The 23,330-nt window shown below is 36.0% G+C and overlaps 1 protein-coding gene across 1 annotated transcript; it reads right to left on the minus strand.

The window, feature by feature from the left end:
• Positions 1-10,239: 10,239 nt before the first annotated feature.
• LOC137925157 (uncharacterized) lies at positions 10,240-15,958 on the minus strand. Its single transcript, XM_068768542.1, has 2 exons — positions 15,502-15,958; positions 10,240-10,977 (listed from the first exon to the last, which is right to left on the minus strand). The coding sequence occupies exons 1-2, from the start codon at positions 15,653-15,655 to the stop codon at positions 10,463-10,465; spliced, it is 669 nt and encodes a 222-aa protein (XP_068624643.1). The 5' UTR covers positions 15,656-15,958; the 3' UTR covers positions 10,240-10,462.
• Positions 15,959-23,330: the final 7,372 nt, after the last annotated feature.

The raw sequence follows: 23,330 nt of genomic DNA on the forward strand, positions 1-23,330 counted from the left end.
GTATTTATTGATCGAAATGTGTTGAACTTGATTTGTTGAATCATTTACATGATGTATATTATAATGTACATATTAAAAATTATAACATTTCAATAAATGAGCAACTGTTGAATTTCCAGTTCTTAAAAGTGCAGCGTTCTAAAACGGTGGTAAAATATTATTTATGATAAAATAATCGACGATTCATGAACACATGTAAATGACCACTTGCATAAACATATATGTGTGTGATACTCTGCAATATAAAAGTTATGTGTAATATTAATTTTTACTCACATTTCCAGTGTAATCCTTTTGAATACAAAACTATTAATAATATATTTAAACAGAGCGTTAGTAATGCACGAATATTATTAATCCGGTGACAATAACTTTATGCCATGTTATCCTGTTCTTTCAAACTGAATAGGCGCACCATATATTTAATAATTCCGGGACATGTTCTAATTTGTCCCTTTTAATACAAAAAATAATTGTAGAAAATTCATACACAACATTTATAAGGTTTTACTAGAGTATCGAGTTAAGTGTTCTTAATTACAGACATTATTAAAAATAATCACCAAAAAAAACTGAGTTTGTATACCAATGTGTGTAACAGGTGATGATATATGTCAAAGAAACGTGGTCTTATCGAATTACTAAATTTTATACACAAAACCTTATAGTGCGTAAAATATATGGTCAATAAGACCTGGTGATCCATGGATAGACGACCTAATAAAATTCGTTTGAAGACATTGGAGACAAGGCACTTACATCTGGTAGTATAGATCTATGGAGTAAGCGTATGTCCAGAACGTCCCCCAACTCTGGGTTCTACACGATCGAAACATCCCGAGATTTCAAGTTTCATTGAACGATTGTGAGCTTCCCAATGAAGTCAAAGGTGGGAGACCACGTCATCACCAGGTTAAGCAGTAATTGTTAATTTAAATCAAGTGCAATCATTTTACCCTTTCGTCCCGGAATACTAAAACATAAAATTTATCAAAAATTTTTTACATCAAAACCACATGCAGATAGTGGAAATTAGCGCTAGACTAGCTGGAGTCATGCAGACAGCGTGCGATTTTTGTACATAACCTCAAAGTAAAACGCATAAACAACGGCCTGGTACAATTTCCACTGAAAACGAGCGATTATTTTAGTTTCCAGGGGTTTTCACACATTTGTGGTACACATATGTACCATCCGGGACGAAAGGGTGAAATAAACAGATCTATTCTTATCTTATTTTTGTTAAATCTATCATTACATGTGGTCACCCTACCAATTGACATCATACTGCGGTCACTTCTATGCGAGTGGAGGTTGAAAAATTTTCCTGTTTACGATAACAGAGTCCACGTATGGACGTGGATCGAAACAGTACGACGTTTTATCTACCTTGTTTATATAAACGGCGTGAATGTTTTATGTTACTACCATAACACACCCAAAGAAGGGACTCGTATATGCTGACTAAACTTCGTTCAGATATTCATATACAGGATGATTAGAAATATATATAAAAATTTTGCAAGCAAAAACATTAAACGCTTTCACATCTAGGTCCTATCAACCTGTACAATGTAATCATCCAAGCTTTCAAGGTGATCGGTATTACGCTGCCCACGCCCTGACTTTGTCCCATCGTTGGTCAACCATGTGGTACCAACCGAAATATTTCGCTCCAAATGCTAGGGTTCATAGAGAGTACATTCAATCCTTTGCCAATTATCCTGTATATATTTAGATAGTATCAGTTCTACTTTGGCAAATTCATTAGATATGACGATCAATCAATTCAATTCAATAGCGCTTGGAAGTAAATTTATGTATAATAAATAAGAAACAACATAGAGAAAAGAATAGTATGCAGCCATATGACATAGAACTCTCTCTTACTCCTAAGGCTGTTCCATTCACATACTCAAAGTTAGTAGTACTTTACTGCTTAGTTGGAAATCACGTCGAGGCCACGGAGTAGAATAGGTTGATGCTCTATCGTAACTAGATCCTTATCAAGTTCCAATTTAGGTATGAAACCAAATCAGTAGATAGATGCTGTGGGAATTATTTAGCTTACAGACGCCCACTGCAAGGCATAGAAATTCTCCAAAGATTACACATAAAAGCAAAGGCTAAGGTGCTATATAAGTATAAGAGAGGAGCGTGCTATGTTGCAAGCTGGAACGACTGGTGCAGCTGACCGCGACATAGATATGCACAGCCCAAGAAATCCGGTACCCGCCGCAAGTCACCGCACAGCGAGAATACCACATCCACATGTGTTTCCTTGCTGCATTTTGATGTATACTATTATCTATTGTTTCATGTGAAGTTTGCTGTTAGCCTTGCGGCATTTACAGCTTCATCGGAAACGAGTTCACGGAACGGAGGGGTCCGTGAACTATATAAAATTACAGGATTCGAGTTTCCGAACCCGTATCAGCACTCGGCGGGAAGATGGAGGAAGTCACACAGGTAGTGGCCGCGAGATAGTAGCAGCGGGGCTCACCCAGCCAGCCCTCGAAGACACAAACCCAGCGCGACCCAGTCGGCCGACAGAACTCGCGGCTAGCGCGCCTGTCTGGTCAGTGTTACTGAAGTGTACTGAATGAGGAGTTAAGTGTGGAGGGCAGCGTGGACCACTCGGCAATTTAAGGAAGGATACTGATCCTACCTCGCAAGAAAAGGATACGGATCGCCCACGCTGTTCGCGGCGGCGGCGTCGGGAGGCCAACGCCGTTTACGTAACGGACGGTAGGAAGTGTGGTGAATGTTTTTTGTGCATCGCACGCGTTTTTTGTGTCAAGTTGGAGGTCGATGTTGCGTTGGAACCACCTGGCGCCGGTTGAGAGCCGGGTGAAGCGGTTCTGTAACGTCTGTAAGGGTTGTAGTACGTGCGCCGGGGCGCGGGCGAAGACTACGCTTGCGTAAGCGAACACGGGTCTTACACAGGTTTTCTAGAGAAGGAGTTTATGTCTGAGGGACAGCTTAATTGGGGGGGGGGGGTAAAGTTTGAACAATATGACGCGAGCTTTGTTTGCAACTAGGCTAGTGTGCTTATGAAATAGAAGCCTAGTGTCAAATAAATAAAAAAAGAAATAATACTTGGTGTAAGGTCTTAAATATAACATTTATTGCACAGAAATAACACTATTTACCTTATTTAACTCAACATCGAGATTAAGGCTGAGTCCTGGAAATAGACAACTGGCGATAAGGTTGTATCAGCTGTTACTACCTTGGGATCCGAATCCTTGAATATTTGGTATCCAATTCCATAGCACAGTGATGATATGTAAATTTACTATACGATACATATGTTACATATTTCTGTAGAAGTATGTGTGTGTGTGTGTGCGTAGTAAATGTTTTTGACGCGGATGTGTGCGTCATGGGTGTGTATAACACAGCTGAATCAACATATGTTATTGTTCAATTAACTTGCGAGTCCCAACTGGGCACAAAGTCACTCAGAGAGCAATGGAGAGGGAGGTTGGAGTTCTGCTGCGAGATCGAATTAAAAATGAGGAGATCGGTAGACGAACCAAATCACCGACGTAACTCGAAGAGTTGCTAGTTTGAAATAGAAGTGTGTCGACTCTTTGGCACTAATCGGTGTAACATAACTCCTGAAGATGCCCCTGTGGAAGGGTGAAACACGTGTTGAGTGATTCGGCGGTGGCAGTTGTGTGATTCGCATTGTTTGCCGCATACGCATTTATCAGCGGGCTGGCGGGCGGTGTATTTTATTGCATGACTACCAATGCATGCGCGGAAGTGGCTAGATATTGGTCCTTTTCTTGCTTAGGATGGACTTCCGCGAGGTAACGTCTGATTCCATTAAATATTGAAGTAGTAGTGAGTGGAACACATCACTCGTGCAACCGATAGCGTTGGGCGCCGAAAGGTTCTTGAGTACCAACCTACTAAATGAAACGAAGACATAGTTGAAGTCGCTTGATGCGGGCAGCGCGGGACCGGTCATGGTGGCGACCTTTGGGGGGGGGGGGGGTCTGCTGGCTGAAAAGAAGAACAGTCCCGACTAATATCACACTTCAAGACCAGAAAACAAACGTCTTGGTGACGGAGAATACACTTTAAACAACACATAGGGCAATTGAAGTATGTGACATTCGAGGAACGAGGTGAAAGAAGAAAGGCGATGCATGAAAGGAAATTAGTATGGAGAGGAATGCTAGAGAATTATATAACAATGGAAGAGGAAAGTTAAATCATATACGAATCAAACAAGAGTAAAGAAATAAAAAAGTATGTGAAAAAAATTATTTAAAAAAAATACATGTTAGTGTCCTGACCAAAAATCAGATAGGAAAGTACTATCTAAAAAAGAACAGGAGTATGAACAGAAAATTGTAAAACTATAGATAGTGATGAAAAAAGAGAAGCGATGCGTGTAAGAATTGTGAATGAAAGAAAAGAGAATCTAAGAAAATGTTTTAAAGGGGATATAATAGAAGAAACTGTGAACGACGTGAGTAGAGAATGTTTATAAAAATTAAATGGAAAAATTATTGCACAAAAAATACCTGTTATAGCTATAAGATAGGAGAAACGAGAAGAACTAAAAACAGAAGCAATATAAAGAAAACTAGAATATAACCCATGTACCTTTAAAACTCATTGAAAACCAGCTAAATAAAGCCTTCATAACTTCTGTATTCGTTCTATATTCCGATTTCAAAAATATGATCAAGTTTTCTAATTTCGCTTCAAACTCGTACCTGTAGGCTTCACAGGAATACTCACGTCGTTTATCTACTCTATAATATCCTTTTCAATCCTCTCACTCCCTCTTATCTTACACATGAGAGGTCTTTGAGATCATCAGAGAATCTGAGATAAATATGCCGACGCATCCTTTTTCGTTCATTGTCAAATCTTTTTCCACACAGTTCGTTCGACTTTGAAATGCATTACCGCTGAATATAAAATGAACTAAGTCACTACCTATCTTTAAGAAAATTGTTAAGAAATATAAGGTGGCGCAAAAGTAATGTTATAATGTGTTGAATTGTGTAGATCGTTTATAGCGATAAATATATATACATAATTATAAATACACTATACTAAACATACCATAACGGGTCAAATGACCCATTTTCAGCGTTTGCACATTTGACTTCATGACATTTTAATGATTACTACATAACATGACTAATACATTTTTAGATATTAAACAATTTTACCACCTATATATGTATCCTTTTTTTTCGTTTCGGTGGGGGAAATCTTCCGGTGTTCAAGATGCCCTGCCTCTGGGGGGAGGACAGAGGTATGTGGAATTTCTACCCCCCCCCCCCCCGGTGGTCGCCCTCTGCGCTATACGGGGGACCACGGTATCTCCCGTTCAGGGATCGCCACGCGGACTTCCCTCGTGCCGTGCTATTTTTTCGATAGCCCGTCCCGGGGGGTATGCGTGTATACGCTACCCCCGAAACCCTCGTGGTGCTATCACGATGGTTCGAGACCGCGTCGAACCATCGTCGGCCTCAGAGTCGCCGAAGCTAGTGGGAGTTTAGGGCCCCCACCCTAAAATAAAATGTTTATTTCCTTCCTTAACCTTACAGTACCTGGCGATAAATATAGCACTTCGATATTTGGAAAGAGACAATCGGCTAATTTCGGCTTCGTAGAGCATTATCTCTGTCCCGTACTACCTATGTGACGTTTTGTCAGTCGTGTTTCGTGCGACAGAGATAACGCTCTACGAAGCCGAAATTAGCGAATTGTCTCTTTCCAAATATCGAAGTGCATATATTTATCGCCGGGTACTGTACCTAAGGTTGTGTTCTCTTAAAGATGTTCATAAAGTTACATGTTGCTACATGAAAGGTTTTCTTTTCAGCCGATGGCTGTCGTCCATTGCAAGGTTCTTGAATGTCATGACCTGCCTAGATCTAGATCTAGATCTAGCGATGTCCCGCGACCTGACTTTGATGCCAGTCCACCTAGTGGCGGGCCCCACGCCGCGTCTACTGTCTTTATCATTGTATCAATTTTGATAAGAGCGCGTTAGTTATAATAATCTACAGATTATGTTTATTTATTTTCTCTTGATAAGTCCAGAATGTTTAAATTTGGAATCTGTTATTTTTATATCATTGCACAATATATATTCAATCAATAATAAAATATTTTGCGGCAAACAATACGAATTACACAACTACCACCGTTAAATCAACAGAGTCTGTGTTTGGCACTAATCGGTGTAACATTACTCCTGAAGATGCCCCGTGGATAGGTGAAACACGTGTTGAGTGATTTAGCGATGGTAGTTGTATAATTCGCATTGTTTGCCGCATACGCATTTATCAGCGGATTGGCGGGCGGTGCACTTTAATGCACGACTACTACTGCATTGGCGGAAATGTCTATATATTGGTCCTTCTCTTACTTAGGATGGACTTCCGCAAAATAACGCCTGATTCCATTAAATAAAAAGTCGTTATCATTGTATCAATTTTGATAAGAGCGCGTTAGCTATAATAATCTATAGATTATGTTTATTTATTTTCTCTTTATAAGTCATTTCAGAATCTGTCATTTTTATGTCATTGCTTAATATATATTCAATTAATAATAAAATATTTTGTATAGCTACTTCCGCCAATGCACCGCACGCCAGCCCGCTGACAAATGCGCATGCGGCAAACAATGTGAATTACACAACTACCACGATAACTACAACGATTCTTAACCTCATGATTTGTCAAATATTCTCGGCGATTGCATGTCTGGTTTTTAAATGTATCGAGTACAGACAGACAACCATTCATTTTTATATATTTTATTCTTTAAAAATTAATACTTTTTATATACACTCTTTACATGCTAAAATTTGTCAAAATTCTTAGGAACCAAAAAAACAAAAACAAATTGTTTATTACTGGGTATGCCTGCGACTTCACTTATTTTTAGTTTAAGATATTTTCTAAATAGTAGCCTAAGTTACTCCTTACTTCAGCTACCTCCCAGTATAAGTTTCGTCAATATCGCTGCAGCCATTTTTGAGATCCGGAACAAACAGAAGGACAAAAATTTTAAAAAATATGATTTTGGTATATGTACCGTATTTATATTCATATGATGTATTAAAAAGCGGGTTTTTTTTTAATATTGCAGACGGACACACCAATTTTATTTAAATATATAGATTTTTTGTGTAACATACTTGATGCCACTATAAACTTTGTACTGTCAAAGGTTGACATGACATTGACTATTGCAGTTCAATAGAAAAAGCAAATGAATAAAACGTATTTCAGAGTGTATACTTTGTGTTTTTCTCTTGTAAAAGCTTGTAGCATCCACACGTTACGTATTACTTGCCAGCACAACCACAATACTTTTATGTAAAAATAAATATTTATATATATATATTAATATATATATATATATATATATATATATATATATATATAGTGCGAATGTTACTACCTCAAAACTTACCAGCTATATTATAAATACTAAAGGAGAAAGGCTATGGTGGGGCATTTCACCATAAAGCCTGGTAAACATTGCTCTACAATGTACTGATTTTTGTAATACGTAGATATTAATTATTCATAAATATATGTGTGTATATATCGATCGTCATATACAAGAAACCTACCTTTTTTCTTATAGAGTACTTCTTCGATGTTCCGATTTTTTTGACATTTTCTTATACCCTAAAAATAAGACCGTCTAAATGTATATATAAAAAAAAAATTGTTTGCCTTATCATAGAAGGAATATGATGTTGATATCAATCAAAACTTGCGTTGGATAAATATGGAAAACGCTTTCGTATCAAAAAAATCCGAGGAGCAAATATGGCAGACACCAAAAACTTTATCCGAGTATCCAGGGATCTTATATACAAATAGAATTAAATGATCCATTCCTTACGTTCTATGCTGTTGATTGTTGTTAAAGTACCTTAAATCTATTTTATTTGGAATAGGTAGTAAACGAGGGATCAGTCCCACTGCGAAAGCCATCAAGACTTCAGAGGAAGTAACGACTGACAAAGAAGCTGGCCCTTGAGTGCACAGATAAGAGGATTCGTACAGTATTTTTAAGGAAAAAAATGACCTCTAAGTGCAACCAATTGCCTTTGCGGGCTAAAGGTTTTCGAGTGGCGACCCCGAGCCGGGAGAGGTGGAGTGGGCAGGCCCCCCACTAGGGGGACTATCGACATAGTTAAAATCCCGGGAAGTTACTTAATGCGAGCAACACGGAACCGGACATCATGACGATTTTTGGGAGAGTCAAATGCTTTGCAATGGGCATCCATCCAAGATCCAGGTAGTGACTGTAAAATGGTTCCATTTAAGAAAAGGACCAATATTGCACATACAGTGGTAGTCCACATGAAGTGGTAGTCGTGCAACAAAGTGCACTGAGCAGTGGTAGCAACAGAAGACCGAGACTTGGTAATAAGTCACGGGTTCGATTCCCGGGATATAATCTTATATAGTTCAAACTTTGTGCAATTATATAGATTGCCACACAAACAAATCTCTAGAGGATGGGCAGCAGCGTTCTCTGCGTACCATAATACCACACTGCGATCGAAAACCCACCAGGCGTGGTGAATATATAGATGTTTTTATAGGAGGCCTAATAAAGTGAAATGGACATGAAAATGAAATCGACGGAACACTAAAAAAAATCAATTATCATTAATTTTTTTAGTGTTCTATCGTTACTTGCGTATTACGTCGTTATTTACAATAAAATTAATGAATATGGTAATAAAATCGAACTCAATAATTAGATAAGGAAGACATTAAATAATGATTGGCTAATGTATTTTTATAAGACATTATGATTCATCACTTACTAATAGATTAACAAATGGAACCATATTTAATGGAATCAGGCGTTACCTTGCGGAAGTCCATCCTAAGTAAAAAAAGGACCAATATTTAGCCACTTTCGCACATGCGGGGGTAGTCGTGCACCGTCTTTAACAAACACAGAGTCAGACTCTGTGCTTGGCACTAATCGGTGTAACATAACTCCTGAAGATGCCCCGTGGAGGGGTGAAACACGTGTTGAGTGATTTGACGGTGGCAGTTGTGTAGTTCGCATTGTTTGCCGCATGCGCATTTATTAGCGGGCTGGCAGCTGGTGCACTTTGTTGCACGACTGCAATTGCATGTGCGGAAGTGGCTAAATATTGGTCCTTTTCTTATTTATGTAGAAAGGTCATAGAACATAAGACAAGAGTCAACATATGAATTATATAATTTAAATAAAACCAAAAATTTGCTTTGATAATTTTATAAGGAAACAAAATGATGTTAACATTAATCTAAGGTAAATATATGTAAAAAAGAAAAACGAACAAACAAAAGTATAATAAAATGTACATGTTGGGTCTTGTAGAGAAGGTAATATACGAAAGGAAAGGTAAGGATAGTAATGCAAGATATTATAAAGAGAAAAAAAGAGAAATGAATGGAAGATATTAAAGGATGAAAAAGGAGCATGACAATAATGATATTCATTTAAAAATTATTAATTGTATAAATAGTAACTGATAAACCATGGTAGGGTAGAACGAGAAATCACCAAATACAAGGGCCACTAAAAAGATCTCATATTGTTTTTAATTTTTGGAAAGCTGTATCCACTTGTAATAAAACTCACGTTTCACAGTTTTGCCATATTTTATGTTTGAGTATAATATTTTTACTGTGGCTAATGGCTATATATATCTCAATTTTCATTAAGATCCAATCAAAGGTAATGGACGTGTTGTTTTTAGTAAAATTGTTTCGATTAAAGATAGCACTGTGATCAAAAAGTAAGGTGAATTTATTTATAAAATGTAAGCTCTTTATTATTCTTTCAAATCAATTTCATCACCTTCAAAGTAATCCCCGTTAGATAAAACACACTTTCGCCAAAGCTTTTTCAAGTCCTCGAAACAGTGGAAATAGTTTTTCCGGTATAGCCTTCAAGACTTTAGATTCAGTTTTTATCTCCTCAATCTTGTCAACGGCGTACCTGCATTGGATTTTTGAGTTTGTCAGGAGCCAAATCAGACGAATACGGTGGCTGCGAAACGACATCCAATGCAGTATGACATCGACCAATCGAGACTTGTCGCTTTTGGGATACAAAACATCCTTCAAAATGATTTGGGCTGAACCAAATGATATTTCAATTTTTGCTTGCTTGGAAAATGTTATAGACAGTCCTATTAACCCAGGAACAAAATTACCGGACTTCCTAATCCCCGAGAGTTTTAAATGACAATTTCACCTTACTTTTTAATCACAGAGTATATTTAATATCTATATATATATAGTTTATTCTACTTCTAGCATAATAACGAAGTTCATTGCATCTTGGACGTGAACGCTGAACTAGTACGTCTTATAATCATCACTAGAGTTGATGATGAAAGGTGAACACATTTCTAGATTTTCACCCACCGAGGATAAAACTATCACTATCTGTTTGTATCTCCTGCTGGTATCTGATCTTCTTTATTCATGATTTGTTGCAGCTCGTAATCCTGAACCACCTGGAAGATCTTACTCTTAGCTTGATTCAAGAAATATGGGCTGAATTTCCTTAGTGTGGAGCCTATGGTTATTAGAAACACGTCAAGAGGGTCTGCAGGGTTGAGTTCTTGGTAAGAGTCGTGGTGGACAGAGTCTTGTGATCTCTTTCTTTTGAGTGTGGTTATGTTGGGCTTGAGTTCTCTCTCGTGACGATCAAAATCGCCCGCCTCCACGAACACCTCTGCTGGCATTTCTATATCACAGCCGTCTCCGGCGTCAAGGTAGTCTGCGTAGTCATCAGGGGCGCTGGTGGTGGACTCCTTGAAGTAAGGCAGCATGAAGGCCAGCTCATCTTCATACTTGTAGTTGTAGACACGATGGTTAGGATTTCGGAGACGATCTCTTATCTTGCGTCGCATCATATCGCGTATGTTGATCCATCGGGACTTGCACACCAGCGCTGCGAAATAAAAAAATGGTGATTAAATCTTTAAGTTTTCAAAAATGAATTTCTATAAAAAAAAAATATTTTTTCATGCTGGAGACAGGTCATCGTGACGTTCTTTGGGAGAGAGTATACGCCGTATTATCGATCCATCTGCAAAATACTTCTTATAACGAAAAAACATATTCTTATATAAGATCAATATTTATCAATATTTCTTTATTTATTTTAAGATCAATATTTATTTATTTTAAGCTACTTCCCGCAGTACGTGGACTAAAAAAGTGTGATGTCAGCATTTATATCATCATTGATATAATTTCGGAAATACACTCTTTCCCGTACAATGCAGATACGTAAAATCTTTTCGACTGCAAACGTGAAATTGTCTTTAGATATCCGAACTAAAAAACGTTTGGACATTCTAAAGACGTTACTCTGGTAGTTGAATATGAAAAAAATCAAACACCTTGTTATAATTATCATAAATTATGTAAATTTGAAAGACTACTCCTCAGTGTTGCATTGCTATTATTTCTATAGATGTAGGTGCCGCTAGCCAAGGAGGCTTTTGCAGCTTCATCGAAAATGCGTTCGCGAAACAAGAGTCCGCGAACTTAACAAAATTTAAGTTCGTTATTCCACGCTCGAAGGCAGCAAACTACACATGTGAGTGAAGAATGTAATGAATGTAACTTTGGATGGCAGAAATGGCGATCAAAGATGCGATCCGGATCCTAGGTAGGATTGTCCTCGCTTATGTAGTTCCCGGCTGCAAAGTAATTTCCTAAGTGTTGTATTTGATGTTGGTTGATTGATTGGTATTGTAGTGATATCCACGCTTGCAGTGTTTTGAGTGTCTACGGATGTGATGGGGAGCTTGGGTTGTGAAGACCTTCAGATGGGGTCGCTGAGGACATTCTTATAACACCTCTTCCTGGTGTCGCTGGTGTGGGAGGAACAACGAGATGCGTTCGCTATAGGAATTTAGGTATGTCGAGGCAAACAGAACTTAAAAGACAAGAGTAGAAATTGAAGAACATGGTTCAGCTTAATATAAATTTCAAAATTTTTCATCATCATTATGGCAACTGCTAGAAGCCTTCTGCAAGGTATAGGCCTTTCCTAAGATCGGCACGAAGGCTGTCTTGCGCTGCTCTACATTCAGCGATTTCCCGCGACCTTCAATATCTACCTATTAGGAGCCTGTATAAGCTACTTCTACCAGCTCGAGGTGCTCCACCTGCTTCTTCAGATGAGCAATTCCTCGAGCTACATAAGTGAACTTGGCTTTTCTGAGGACCACATCATTTCTGATTCGACGTTACAGCGAAACTCCGAGCATAGCTCTTTCGATTGCTCTCTAGGTGAACTTGATCCTTCTTATATGGTCTTATAAGCGACCACTTTTACTTAACATACTCGTACTTTACACTTCTTTTTATTTATTCTATAAAGTCTATTACGTCATCATTTTTGCATAATAAATTAACACAATATAGCATTTAGAAAAAAAATATCTCCATGTCAAATTCGTCTAAAAGGTTAACTGCAATTTGCTAGAAATATATTAATCGTGTAAGGCAATTAAATCCGATAAGAGCATATTCTACGCAATTTAGATAACAAAAAATATTATTGTTCTTGATTTAGAATTAGAAAAAAAGTAATACGAATTTATTTAGAGAGATCGAAAATGTGCCGGCAGATTTGTTCACCTAATAATAAGTGATACGCTCCGTATACGTGCGAGCAGTGGTAGCAGTGACATAGGTCTACTCCATAAACTTCCAAGAGGACCAGGTTTTTATGGCGTTCGTTATTAAAGGCCTCTCGTTCTCCGCGTTTTATGTGATTTTAACCTTAGTGCCGGGCGAAAAAGATGATAAACCTAAAGAGAAACAATATTTATATGATTCAAAAAGAACAAAACATTGACATTAGTTTTTTCTCTACTCATTAAAAGTTATAAATAACATAGATATAAATTTTCATAAAAATAGTAAAAGTAGAGTTCTCTCTCACAAAACATCTTTTCATCATAATTTTATATATAACTAGCTGATCCCGCAAACGTTGTTTTGCAAAAAAAATATTTTTAATTTTCAATTTAAAAATAAGGGTTGATCGTAGAGGGGTGAAAATTTAGGGTTGTATGTATTTTTGTATGTTGTATCATAAAAAAATAAAAACAAAAAATTTCGTCAAGAAAATAAAAAAAAATTTTAAGGGTGAACAACCCTTATCACTTAGGGGTATGAAAAATAGATAGTAGCCGATTCTCAGACCTACTAAATACGCATATAAAATTTGGTAAAAATCGGTCAAGCCGTTTCAGAGGAGTTCAAGTTCGAACACAGTGACACGAGAATTTTATATATTAGATTATTATGAAGTATATCCCTAAAAGAGACCAAAGCCGCAGCTTGGATGACAGAGCGGCCACCGTCGGTGTTCATGTTAGATTTCGGTGTCGTGTGTAAATGAAAAACAATATTTTTTGTCTCACAATTAAATTAGATCATTTATAACGTGTTACAAATTCATTTTGAAGTAGAGTTCTTCCGCAATGGGAATAGTGAAGCGCTACGAGCTGATATATCGGCTCTGGCACTAGAAGGGTTCATTTATCACCTTCACATTGTATTTTATACCTTCCTATGCTTATCATAACTTTCTTCATCGAAGACTCTATGACCTCGCTAATCAACGACAAGGAAGCAAAACCAACGTTCCTAAAAACGCGCAGAACGATTACGGAAAACGTAATAAAAAGAAACAAGAGTTGAGCTAAAATTAAAAATAGACAAATAAATAAATAAAATAACATATATAAAAATGTATACCTAGAATAGATTACAAATGTGATATGTAATAATAACAAAGAAATTGTAATAGTTAAGGTATGAGAAGAAAGAATGATATCGAAAAAAAGAGCAAAATGGATGTAAAAGGAAAAAAAAAGAAGAATTGTAGAAAGAAAGAAAATAAATGAATGAAAGATCATAGGAAAGACGATAGAAGAGCGCGAAAATAAAATTATTACATGAAAAAAAATATATTAAATAAAAACAAAGTCCCTGTCCCACAATAGATCCCACAACAGGTCCCCCTAGTGGGAGCCGTGAAAGCAACCCTTCCTCACTTGTAAATTCTCTTCCTTGCGTCGCCTATCTTCTCTCATCTACATTCCCAGATGTTTAACTAATTTTATTTTAAAAATTACTGTGTAGAAGCGGCTTGAATCTAGTCTTCCGATGACGAAAGACATATGCGGCAATATATATAGTTATAAATTAAAGAGACCTTTATGCAGTAGGGGATCTTCTACAGCTGAGATGATGAGAGCTCAACCATGCTCCAATTATCACCTTCAAATAATTTATCAGCAATCAATCTTTTCACTATCTAAGGTGACTTATCGTCAATAAACATGTTTATTTTTGGCGGTAAAACTGTTTCATGTGCCAAAAATGCACGACGTAATAAGTGTTTATTTATATTTATTTTCACTTTAGATCATTTATCGCTTGTGCATACGTCAAGAGAAGTGCACCAAGTGTTTTGTAACTCCCTATAATAACATCTTTCAATTTAAAATAAGGTTACGAGATATCCAAGCGTTTCCTGGTATAAGAGACAATATACGCAGTGATTTTGTTATGAATTTTACGAATGATCATCTTAAAACACTAATAATCATAGAACCAGTGATGACATAGAAGGCTGAAGATCACTCAGAGAGTAATGAGGAGAGCCATCGGAGTTTTGCTGCGAAATCAAAATCGAGTGATGACCACAAGCTGGTGGTCACAGTGTGAATAGGTCATTATATCGACCTTTACGGGAAGCTTATGCCTTGCAGTGCCCATCGCTTGATATAATGGTGATGACTTATTTACGTCATGAGCAATAGATCCTAAATTGACAGGAACTAGAATCAAATTGAGTTCCAAACGCCCTAATCTAAGAACAGACAACAAAGTTAAGTATTTTTATTCATTAATCCATCATTAAAAGCACTAAAAACAAACGAAAATTGGTGGAAAGGTTGAGGAATTGTTAACAATAGTGCATATTTCAATTAAATTAATACTATTTTCGTATTTTCGTTTTAATAATTCATTATTAAATGGCAATTTATGCAAGAACCGAAAACGAACATTGCATGTCAATGTTAAAAGTAAAAAAAAATGTAGCATCGAAAACTAATACATTTTAAACAGTTCAATACAAGTCATATTTTTTTTTAACTTTTTATTGGTCTATAATCATAGATTACATTGTAACTTGACAGTTTGAATTAAACAGATCTTTAAATCAATGCATTTAAGTTACAGAAAGTTAGTTAACATAGAAACAAAGGAAGTGCAGACTTGCCATAATGCTTTATAAAGCTCTGGTATATTTAAAAGTGAAATTAAAATTACAAATACATTGCAACTGTGTGAGTTTTAATTAATAGTTTAATATTGTAAGTAAATGTTTGTTTTAAATTATTTTTATTTATTTAAAGAAATAAAAGGGATTGTAAATTACCAGGTCTACCGAGCGTATCTCCGATTTTCTGCCAGACGACTTCTCTCGAATCAAAGTCCAAATATTTAACATGTTTCGTGTTGTATATAATGTTGTTTTCTTTCACCAATTTAATTAATTTCAAGTCCAAATTCTTATTAAAAGGCAGCGGCATTTTATATTTTAAATAACCATCACACGATGTTATGAATTTAATTAAAAAAAAAAACTTTTAAATTTTAATTTATATATATAGTTTGTATCAGTGAGCACTTTGAAATTTTATAATTATAAAACTAATTTAAATTTAATTTATACTAGTTCATATTTAACGGTTTATAAATAAGTTGAACTGAATTTAAAAGTAGTGAAACGGTGTCGCTCCGGACGCGTCGCCCGCACTGCGCGGCGTCGTGCACCCGGCGGCAACGTCGCCGCGTCGTGCACGCAGCGGCAACGTCGCCGCGCCGTGCGACGCGCTGTCTATTCGCGTGGCGGGACCATGGCATTACATTACTTTCAGCCATCTTTATAGACTAAATAAAATATATGAGATTAGATAATATTATTAAATAAAATATTTACTGTCTTTTGTATACAAAAATAAATATCATATTAAGAAATATTCAATGCCAATAACTGCCTCAGTAAATTTAACTCTATTTGCATAGATAAATAACCTCAAAGAATTTAATGTTATCACTTGTTTTTACATTATTTGCTAAACTGCATATTCATCAATAATCTAACTTTATTGATAAACTGCGTACATTAATAAAACAGTTTAGTAATATTGACATTTGTAAACATACTTATATAAAAAGACATATGTCAATTTAAATAGATATGACGACATTTGAAAGCAATTAATGAAAATGTTACATTTTATTATTATTCTTCAATTATCTTTGATCGCATTGAATTTTTAAGTTTCTTTACCGGGTGGTGTCGTTTCAGCATATAGAAAATTACTGCAAGGCATATGTCTCTCACAAAGATATCTATAGCAGGCGGGTTGGCAATTGCAGTGTGGTATTATGGTAACACAAAGGACGCTGCTGCATATCTTCTAGAAACTTGTAAGTAATGACAACCCTCTAGAATTAATACAGAAAGTGGGTATTATATAAAAATGTATTACGGGAACCAAACCCACGACCTACGATCGCAAGTGTTAGTCCTCTATCGCTGCACTACCATTGTTCTTATCAGGTGTAGTTAGCTCTTATGAATGATTCGTAAATCTGAATTATTTTTCCTTAATAAGCCTAGTTCCACAAAAGGCTGTAGGGCTGGGGAAATAAACAAAGATCTAAAGTCATCCTGCAATAAATTAAATGTTAACCTATTTTTATAACACAAGACTTGATAAATTACACTTTTTCTATTATTAACATGGTACAATCCAGAATATTGAATGGATTGGTCTGCAATGCTTCGTTGGACTGGTCTGAAATTAGTACAGAAACTGATAATTAATAATAAATATTTAAGTAACTTTTACAGTAGTGGTTGATTAAATCTGTTGATAAGAGCTTAATAGAAAAACAAAATTTGAAATTATGTGGCCAAATCAATAATTAGCGATAACAGAGATAAGATATGGAAAGATATATTTAATCTCTACATTGAAAACATCCAAATAAGATATTACTATTCCAAGGTATATTTGAAAGAGCCACCTATATTTAAATTCTTAATTAATCAACTTTAAAAGAATATTCTTGAATATGTTGATATTTTGGATCAAAAATTACCTTTGTCAGTAATTTTGTAAACCGCAATTGAAGGATAAGGCTTTATCCCTAGATTGCTATAAACCTAATTTTAAGTCGCAAGTACGCTCACTCAAAAACTTTTCGGGCCAAGCGGCTGCAGATTCCTCGAGTAACGTTTCATTATTAAGTTTAATTTATTGCAATTATTGACATATGGATCCTAGACGTGGTCGCTTAAGATAGGCCTCATAAAAAGACTCCAGATAACTCAGAGAGCAATAGATGTGATGATTCTAGTGCTGTTAACCGTTAGGCTTTGTCCAGCTTCTTTGAAATCAATCCTCGGAACAGAAATCCATGAATTAGGAGAGACTGAATCAGAAATGAGGAAATCCGCAGAAGAACCAAGGCAAATGAGGCTCGAAGAATTGCTCATCAGGTTGGCCAACTGGTTCAAACGGTTCGAATGTAGACCCCCAACTAGTTAACCACTTCCTCACCAGCGCCGGAAATAGCCGGCTTCCACTGGACGCCCCGTGTGTACCAGCGCCGAATCTAGTTGCTATCCATTTGCCGTTCCTTATATTGCAATAATAATTTATTGAATTGAATCTTCTAAGGGTACAATCATGTTATTGAATGCGTCTTTACTCAAAAACAGTTCTTCGAAAGTATGACATGTATTTGGAAACTAAAATTTAAAATATAAAATAGCATCACCGCAGTAATAAGGTTGACCAAAAGACATTTTACATTCAATTTGTAAATCAGTATGAATAAATCAAAGCATAAGATGCGTTGTTTGCAGTGCAAATGGCAAAATATGGTAATCTAAATATGAACGTAAAAATTGTAATGTGGGCTTATGTGTAGATCTCTTTTAAGATTTACCACAGTTAAATAAATTATTTAGAATTATCCTGAATTCCATTTTTAATTAGAATACCAGTAAAATCTATAAATATATAACGCAAATGATAAAATTCGAACATCAGCTTACCGCCATACAATGTGCACACTTTGTGGCGCGCTGCGGTTCAGTAGCGTCACTTTGGCGGAACGTGCTGCGGTAATAAAAGGGTTAAGGTTGCGAGAAGTTAGATGCGAGATGCGCAAAACCGGTCATTATATCGATCTTTGCGGAAGGCCTAAATCTAACATAGGCAACTATCCGTTAAAAATTGAATTAAATCTATTTATATATCTTGTAAACAATATAGATGAAGCAATAGTATATTTTTAAAAATTATTATTATTATAAGCTGACTCTGCCAAGATATCACACACAACGTTACGTGAACGACCGGCAGGGCCGGGCGGGCCCGGTCCGACGCTAGTGTGAGTGACGACACGACTGCGACGCTAGTGTGCGTGACGACACGACCCCGCGGACGCACACACGCGCGCGCACGCGGTCACAACTTCGGATATAATCTGTGCACGTGATATACCATCTGGCTCTAATGTGACAGCTGACGTGAATGTCGGCGCGTGAATATCATAAAACCAACATGTCGGACTCTGTTTTTTTACTTTGTAATTTAAATTATCACTTTATTAAAAAGCTTTCATATAATATTACATATTTATTTAACACTTTTACTAAATACAAAGTCGGAGAATCGTGAAAAATGTATAACTAATATTTACTAATCTCTCCAAAATATCACAGCTTGTTTATTTAACAAAAATATCGTACTGATGACTATTTATTTGTTTATTTTACACTCGTACTATGTACAGCCATGGCCAAAAGTGTTACGCACCTACTTTTTTATTTTTAGGTTGTATATTCCAAAGATAGCGTCCGTGTTTTTGTGTTTAAATTTACAGTTTTATATTTCCGAACTTTTTCTGCTAACGTTTTTGCATGTTACAGTGTTTACTAAGTCTGTTGTGCTATTTTAACGACGCCATAACGTTGTAAAGTTTTTAACATTACGTTTCGTGCGACTGCTTCCTCATCCCTACTCCATATTGCCATCCTCAGGTTGTGCACCAGCCTCTGTGCGGCGGTTGAAGTATACATATCGATGAACCTTGCGATCGCATCTTGAGTCTCGTCCGTGCAATACGCATGCGAGTTCGTGTGACGTGATATTGCTGCTGCCGTGATGAACACTGTTATACAGACCGAGGGTGTCTGTTGCTCTACGGATGACCGCCTCGCTCTTTAGCCCCTGAACCTCGTTGATGGCGAGCGTCCTTCAACCTGTCTCTGACCCGTAGTTTTGGCGATTGTGAATTAGTTTATCGGCTTGAATGTGATACAGGTACAAGGTATTTCTTTGTTTTGGGATGGTCTTCTTAGAATAAGGTCACCTACTCGGGGGAGTCTATAAAGGAGGTGTAAAAAGGAGGTGGTCCTTGGACAAATATATGCCTTAGGCTCCTCCGTTGAGGTAAGTTAAGTAATAGAAGCGTAAAATTTAAATCATTTATAAAAAAATCACAGGAATCTATTAACGTTACATACTTTCTGGTACACCTATCCCCCGATTTACACGGTACTTGTTTTACACGTTTTCGCTTTTACACGGTTTTCCGAATAAGTTTTTTTTTTGTTTTAATAACCGATTTTATTACCATCTCTCATAATGTAAATATTTCTGCTTCAAGCATCGAATCGGCACAAATGACTTCGAGCGATGAAAGTGAATTCGATCCTTCGATTACGAAAAAAAAGAATGAGACTAATTTCTTTTTTGTTCTTCCGTTTAATGTGTTGTAATTAAATAAAAAAAAAAAACAGTTTTTCTGCAATAGATTAAATATTTTAACTTGTCAATGCATTTTATTTTTATTTCTGTGTACACCTAAAATTATTGGAAAAAATCACAACTGTCAAATAGCAAAATCATGCATTTTCTGCGAGTTTTTCGATTTACACAGTTTTGACTTGAATATTTTTAATTTTCGATTTACACCTTTTACTCAGGAACGTATCTACCGTGTAAATCGGGGGATAGGTGTATTTAAAAAAAAATGAATTTGAAACGAGTCACGTTGATTATTTATTCAAGTGAATTACATAACAATTGGTATTTTTGAATGTAATTATTCGGACTCTCTCTGCTATTCAAACGACATTTGCAGATTCTGCAGGTACGAGGCGGCAGGAAGCAGTATGCGCCTACTCTAAGACCTCTTTTTAAGGTTGTGAAGCTCCGGGACTCATAAAAGAGAAAGACTCAGTGTTAGGCACTGGTCGGTGTAACATCTCCTGAGGATGCCCCGTGGAGGGGTGAAACACGTGTACAGTAGATTAATGGTGGTAGTTGTGTTTCGCATTTCGCATGGGCGGTGCACTTCATTGCACGACTACTACTGCATAGCGGAAGTAGCTATATATTAGTCCCTTTCTTAGTTACGATGGACTTCTGCGAGGTAACGCCTGAATCTACAAGATATCATAAGAGAGTCTCGGCTAGGGCTACTATATGCTATAATTTCATCAGATTTTCGACCTTTCGTTCCGCTACTATTTTTTGGGACAAAGGCTTTGATTTCATAAAGTTTTTCAGTATTATTGATTTCTATAATCATTTTTATTTATTTTTCTTCTTTCGTCGTTCACAATATCTGGCATTCTATTTTCTTCCTTCTTTCACATTTTTTTTTCATTCTTATTGCTTTTATTTACATATCTTATATATATTGCCTACCATCTTTCGCCACATTTTTAACGATACTACTTTTTATTTTGTATCCTTCTTTTAATTTTTTTTTACAATATATACAATATGTATATATATATACATAGCTGTACAAATCCTAGTCCACTTAGTGTGGGAGGCCTGTCCACGCCGCGTTTTCTTAAAGTTAACTATGCTATTTAAAATATAAAGCAGTATTTTTATATTATTATTTAAAAACATTTTAGTTATACTTGTACACACTTTTTAATTATTTGTTATATTTTAATTGAGAATTATATACCATTAGGGCCAGAATTATAAATAGTAACATTTAAAAAGGCGCGTAAATGAGTACAGATAATAAATATAGGTTATCAGATTTTTTATATAGATATAGAAATAAAAATACGATTTTGTTTCGGACTATATGTTTTTGGAATGTTTGAGTATGGGTCACTATGTGTAAAATTTGAAGAAAGTAGCAAAATATGTTACAACATCAGGAATACTTGTAACTTTTTTTTGTAAATTTAATATTAAAACATAAATATTACACAAAGTTATACAAAAATCCTGGTGAGTTATATTTTAATAATTAAAGGTAGATAAGAAAAGCATCGTAAATAAGCGAAGTTGAGAACTAAATGCAGAGGACAACATAATGTTTTAACAAGATGGACGCCGAAGTTTTGTCATCTGTGTGCGTGAGGGCCCTACCATGTTTGTTAAACTCGACAATACGAAGTGAGATGCGTTCTAGTTTGGTTTATAAAAACATTTCTTAAAAATTATTTAAATTTTGACTTATAAGTATTGTAAACAGAATCGTTACGAGTTTGTTGTTGGCTCTTCTTAGATCAGAGTGCTTTCCGAACCTTTTTAAGTTCTAAGGAAACCCAAATAGGAAAACTCAATTCGACTCTATTCCTGTTAAATTAGACTTTTCACGCATATATTGACAAATATAAGTATGTTGGCAACTAACTAAGGCATGTAGAACCTCTTTATATTTTATATTGACAGTTTGTTTCCCTTTGCAGGTTTGTATATATTCGTTTTTGTTCTGTCAGTCTATTGTTACGTTCTAGTTCATTGTTTTTATTTTTGTAAAGTTATAATTAAATTAGTTTCTTTTTTTATTTAACTAACCCTTTTATACAAGCGACACCCTTGGCAACAATATACTAAGGCCGCCATTCACACACAGTTTAGTATTTTTATATATAAGTGCCCAAGAGAGAATCCGTGTGGACATATTCAGGTTATAGGTTACAAATGGATTTTTATAGTAGTGCGCACGCGCACGGGTCTTTCACCTTAAAGAACACTGCTGTCGTACTGCAATACTGGGCCGTGAGGAGAGTGGGGCAAGCCCAGAACATCATGTCGTGTAACAAATATCAGTTTAATATACTGCTTACACAGTGCTAGGTTTCAATCGTCAGTGCGTTGTGACGAACGAGAAGTGAGTGTCTTCAACTTCTTCACCTGCTGGGACAGTCAGGTAGTGCGTTCGTGTGGGATATTTACCTTATAGATTACTTCTGTCAGAGACGGTAGAGTCAAAACCTACCATAAATAGGTCTCTACCCTTGGGAAGGCGTACTGTACCCGTTGGTATAACTTACTGTTTGGGAAATTTGGGGACGGTATAATCAATAAATTGGGAATGGGATACATAGGATGATGGTAATTTTTCTTTTGATCACCAACTACGAAGGACGAAGGACTCCGTAGGTATCTGTTCACTCTGACCCTGAAAAGACCTGGGTTTCTACACAGGAAATATGGAAGCCTGCAGATCGTCACGTACTCAGGCTTTGCGGATCAGATAGGTTGAATTGAACCGCTTAGTACTCCGAATGAACTATAAGTGAAGAGTGGTAGCGATTCGGATTCTTACTCGTACTATAGAGAAACAGGAATGTTAGGATAATAGGATATTTGTCACCAAATCAGAAACTACCTTCAAGTAGGTATTTTATTATACAATTGTATTGCAGACCTGTCTTAAATTCTAATTTTTTTAATCACTCGAATAATGTCAAATAATAAACTTTCATTTGATTTAAATGTTAAGATATTTGTCAATAAATTACAATTAAAAATTTAAACAGTAGAGAAATTAATATATTAGGAGAACCGGAAAGTAATGTCGTTACAATTAACATATTTTACAGAAAAATCGATTTTGTTTTTACCGTTCCGGCATTAATTTGTGCTAGATGGCAAAAGGTTGTTGATAACGAGGGTGAATATGTTGATTAGAAATAAAAACTTGTTAAACAGTCGTATGAATTTGACTTGAGAAATCGACATTACTTTCTAGACCTCCTAATAATTGTAAATAAAAAGGTGTAATGAAATAATTATAGCTATACCCAATTCTATACTATAGTGCGATCGAACCAATACTGATCGAAGTCAGTTAGATGTTTTTATTTATTATTGTATTATATTTATAATATGTATTAAACCTTATTTATTATAAGTA

Source organism: Battus philenor, unplaced genomic scaffold (genome assembly GCF_028537555.1).
Source record: "Battus philenor isolate CCGP_79_NKW_IND1 unplaced genomic scaffold, ilBatPhil1.0.hap1 SCAF_26, whole genome shotgun sequence".
NCBI classification, from domain to species: Eukaryota; Metazoa; Arthropoda; class Insecta; order Lepidoptera; family Papilionidae; genus Battus; species Battus philenor.

Bases quoted from the DNA above. Each gene is read 5' to 3' on its own strand.
- LOC137925157 (XM_068768542.1), bottom strand. From the start codon at position 15,655: ATGCCGCTGCCTTTTAATAAGAATTTGGACTTGAAATTAATTAAATTG. The intron at 10,978-15,501 runs GTAATTTACAAT...TTTATTTCGCAG, and splicing joins AGATACGCTCGGTAGACCTG to CGCTGGTGTGCAAGTCCCGA.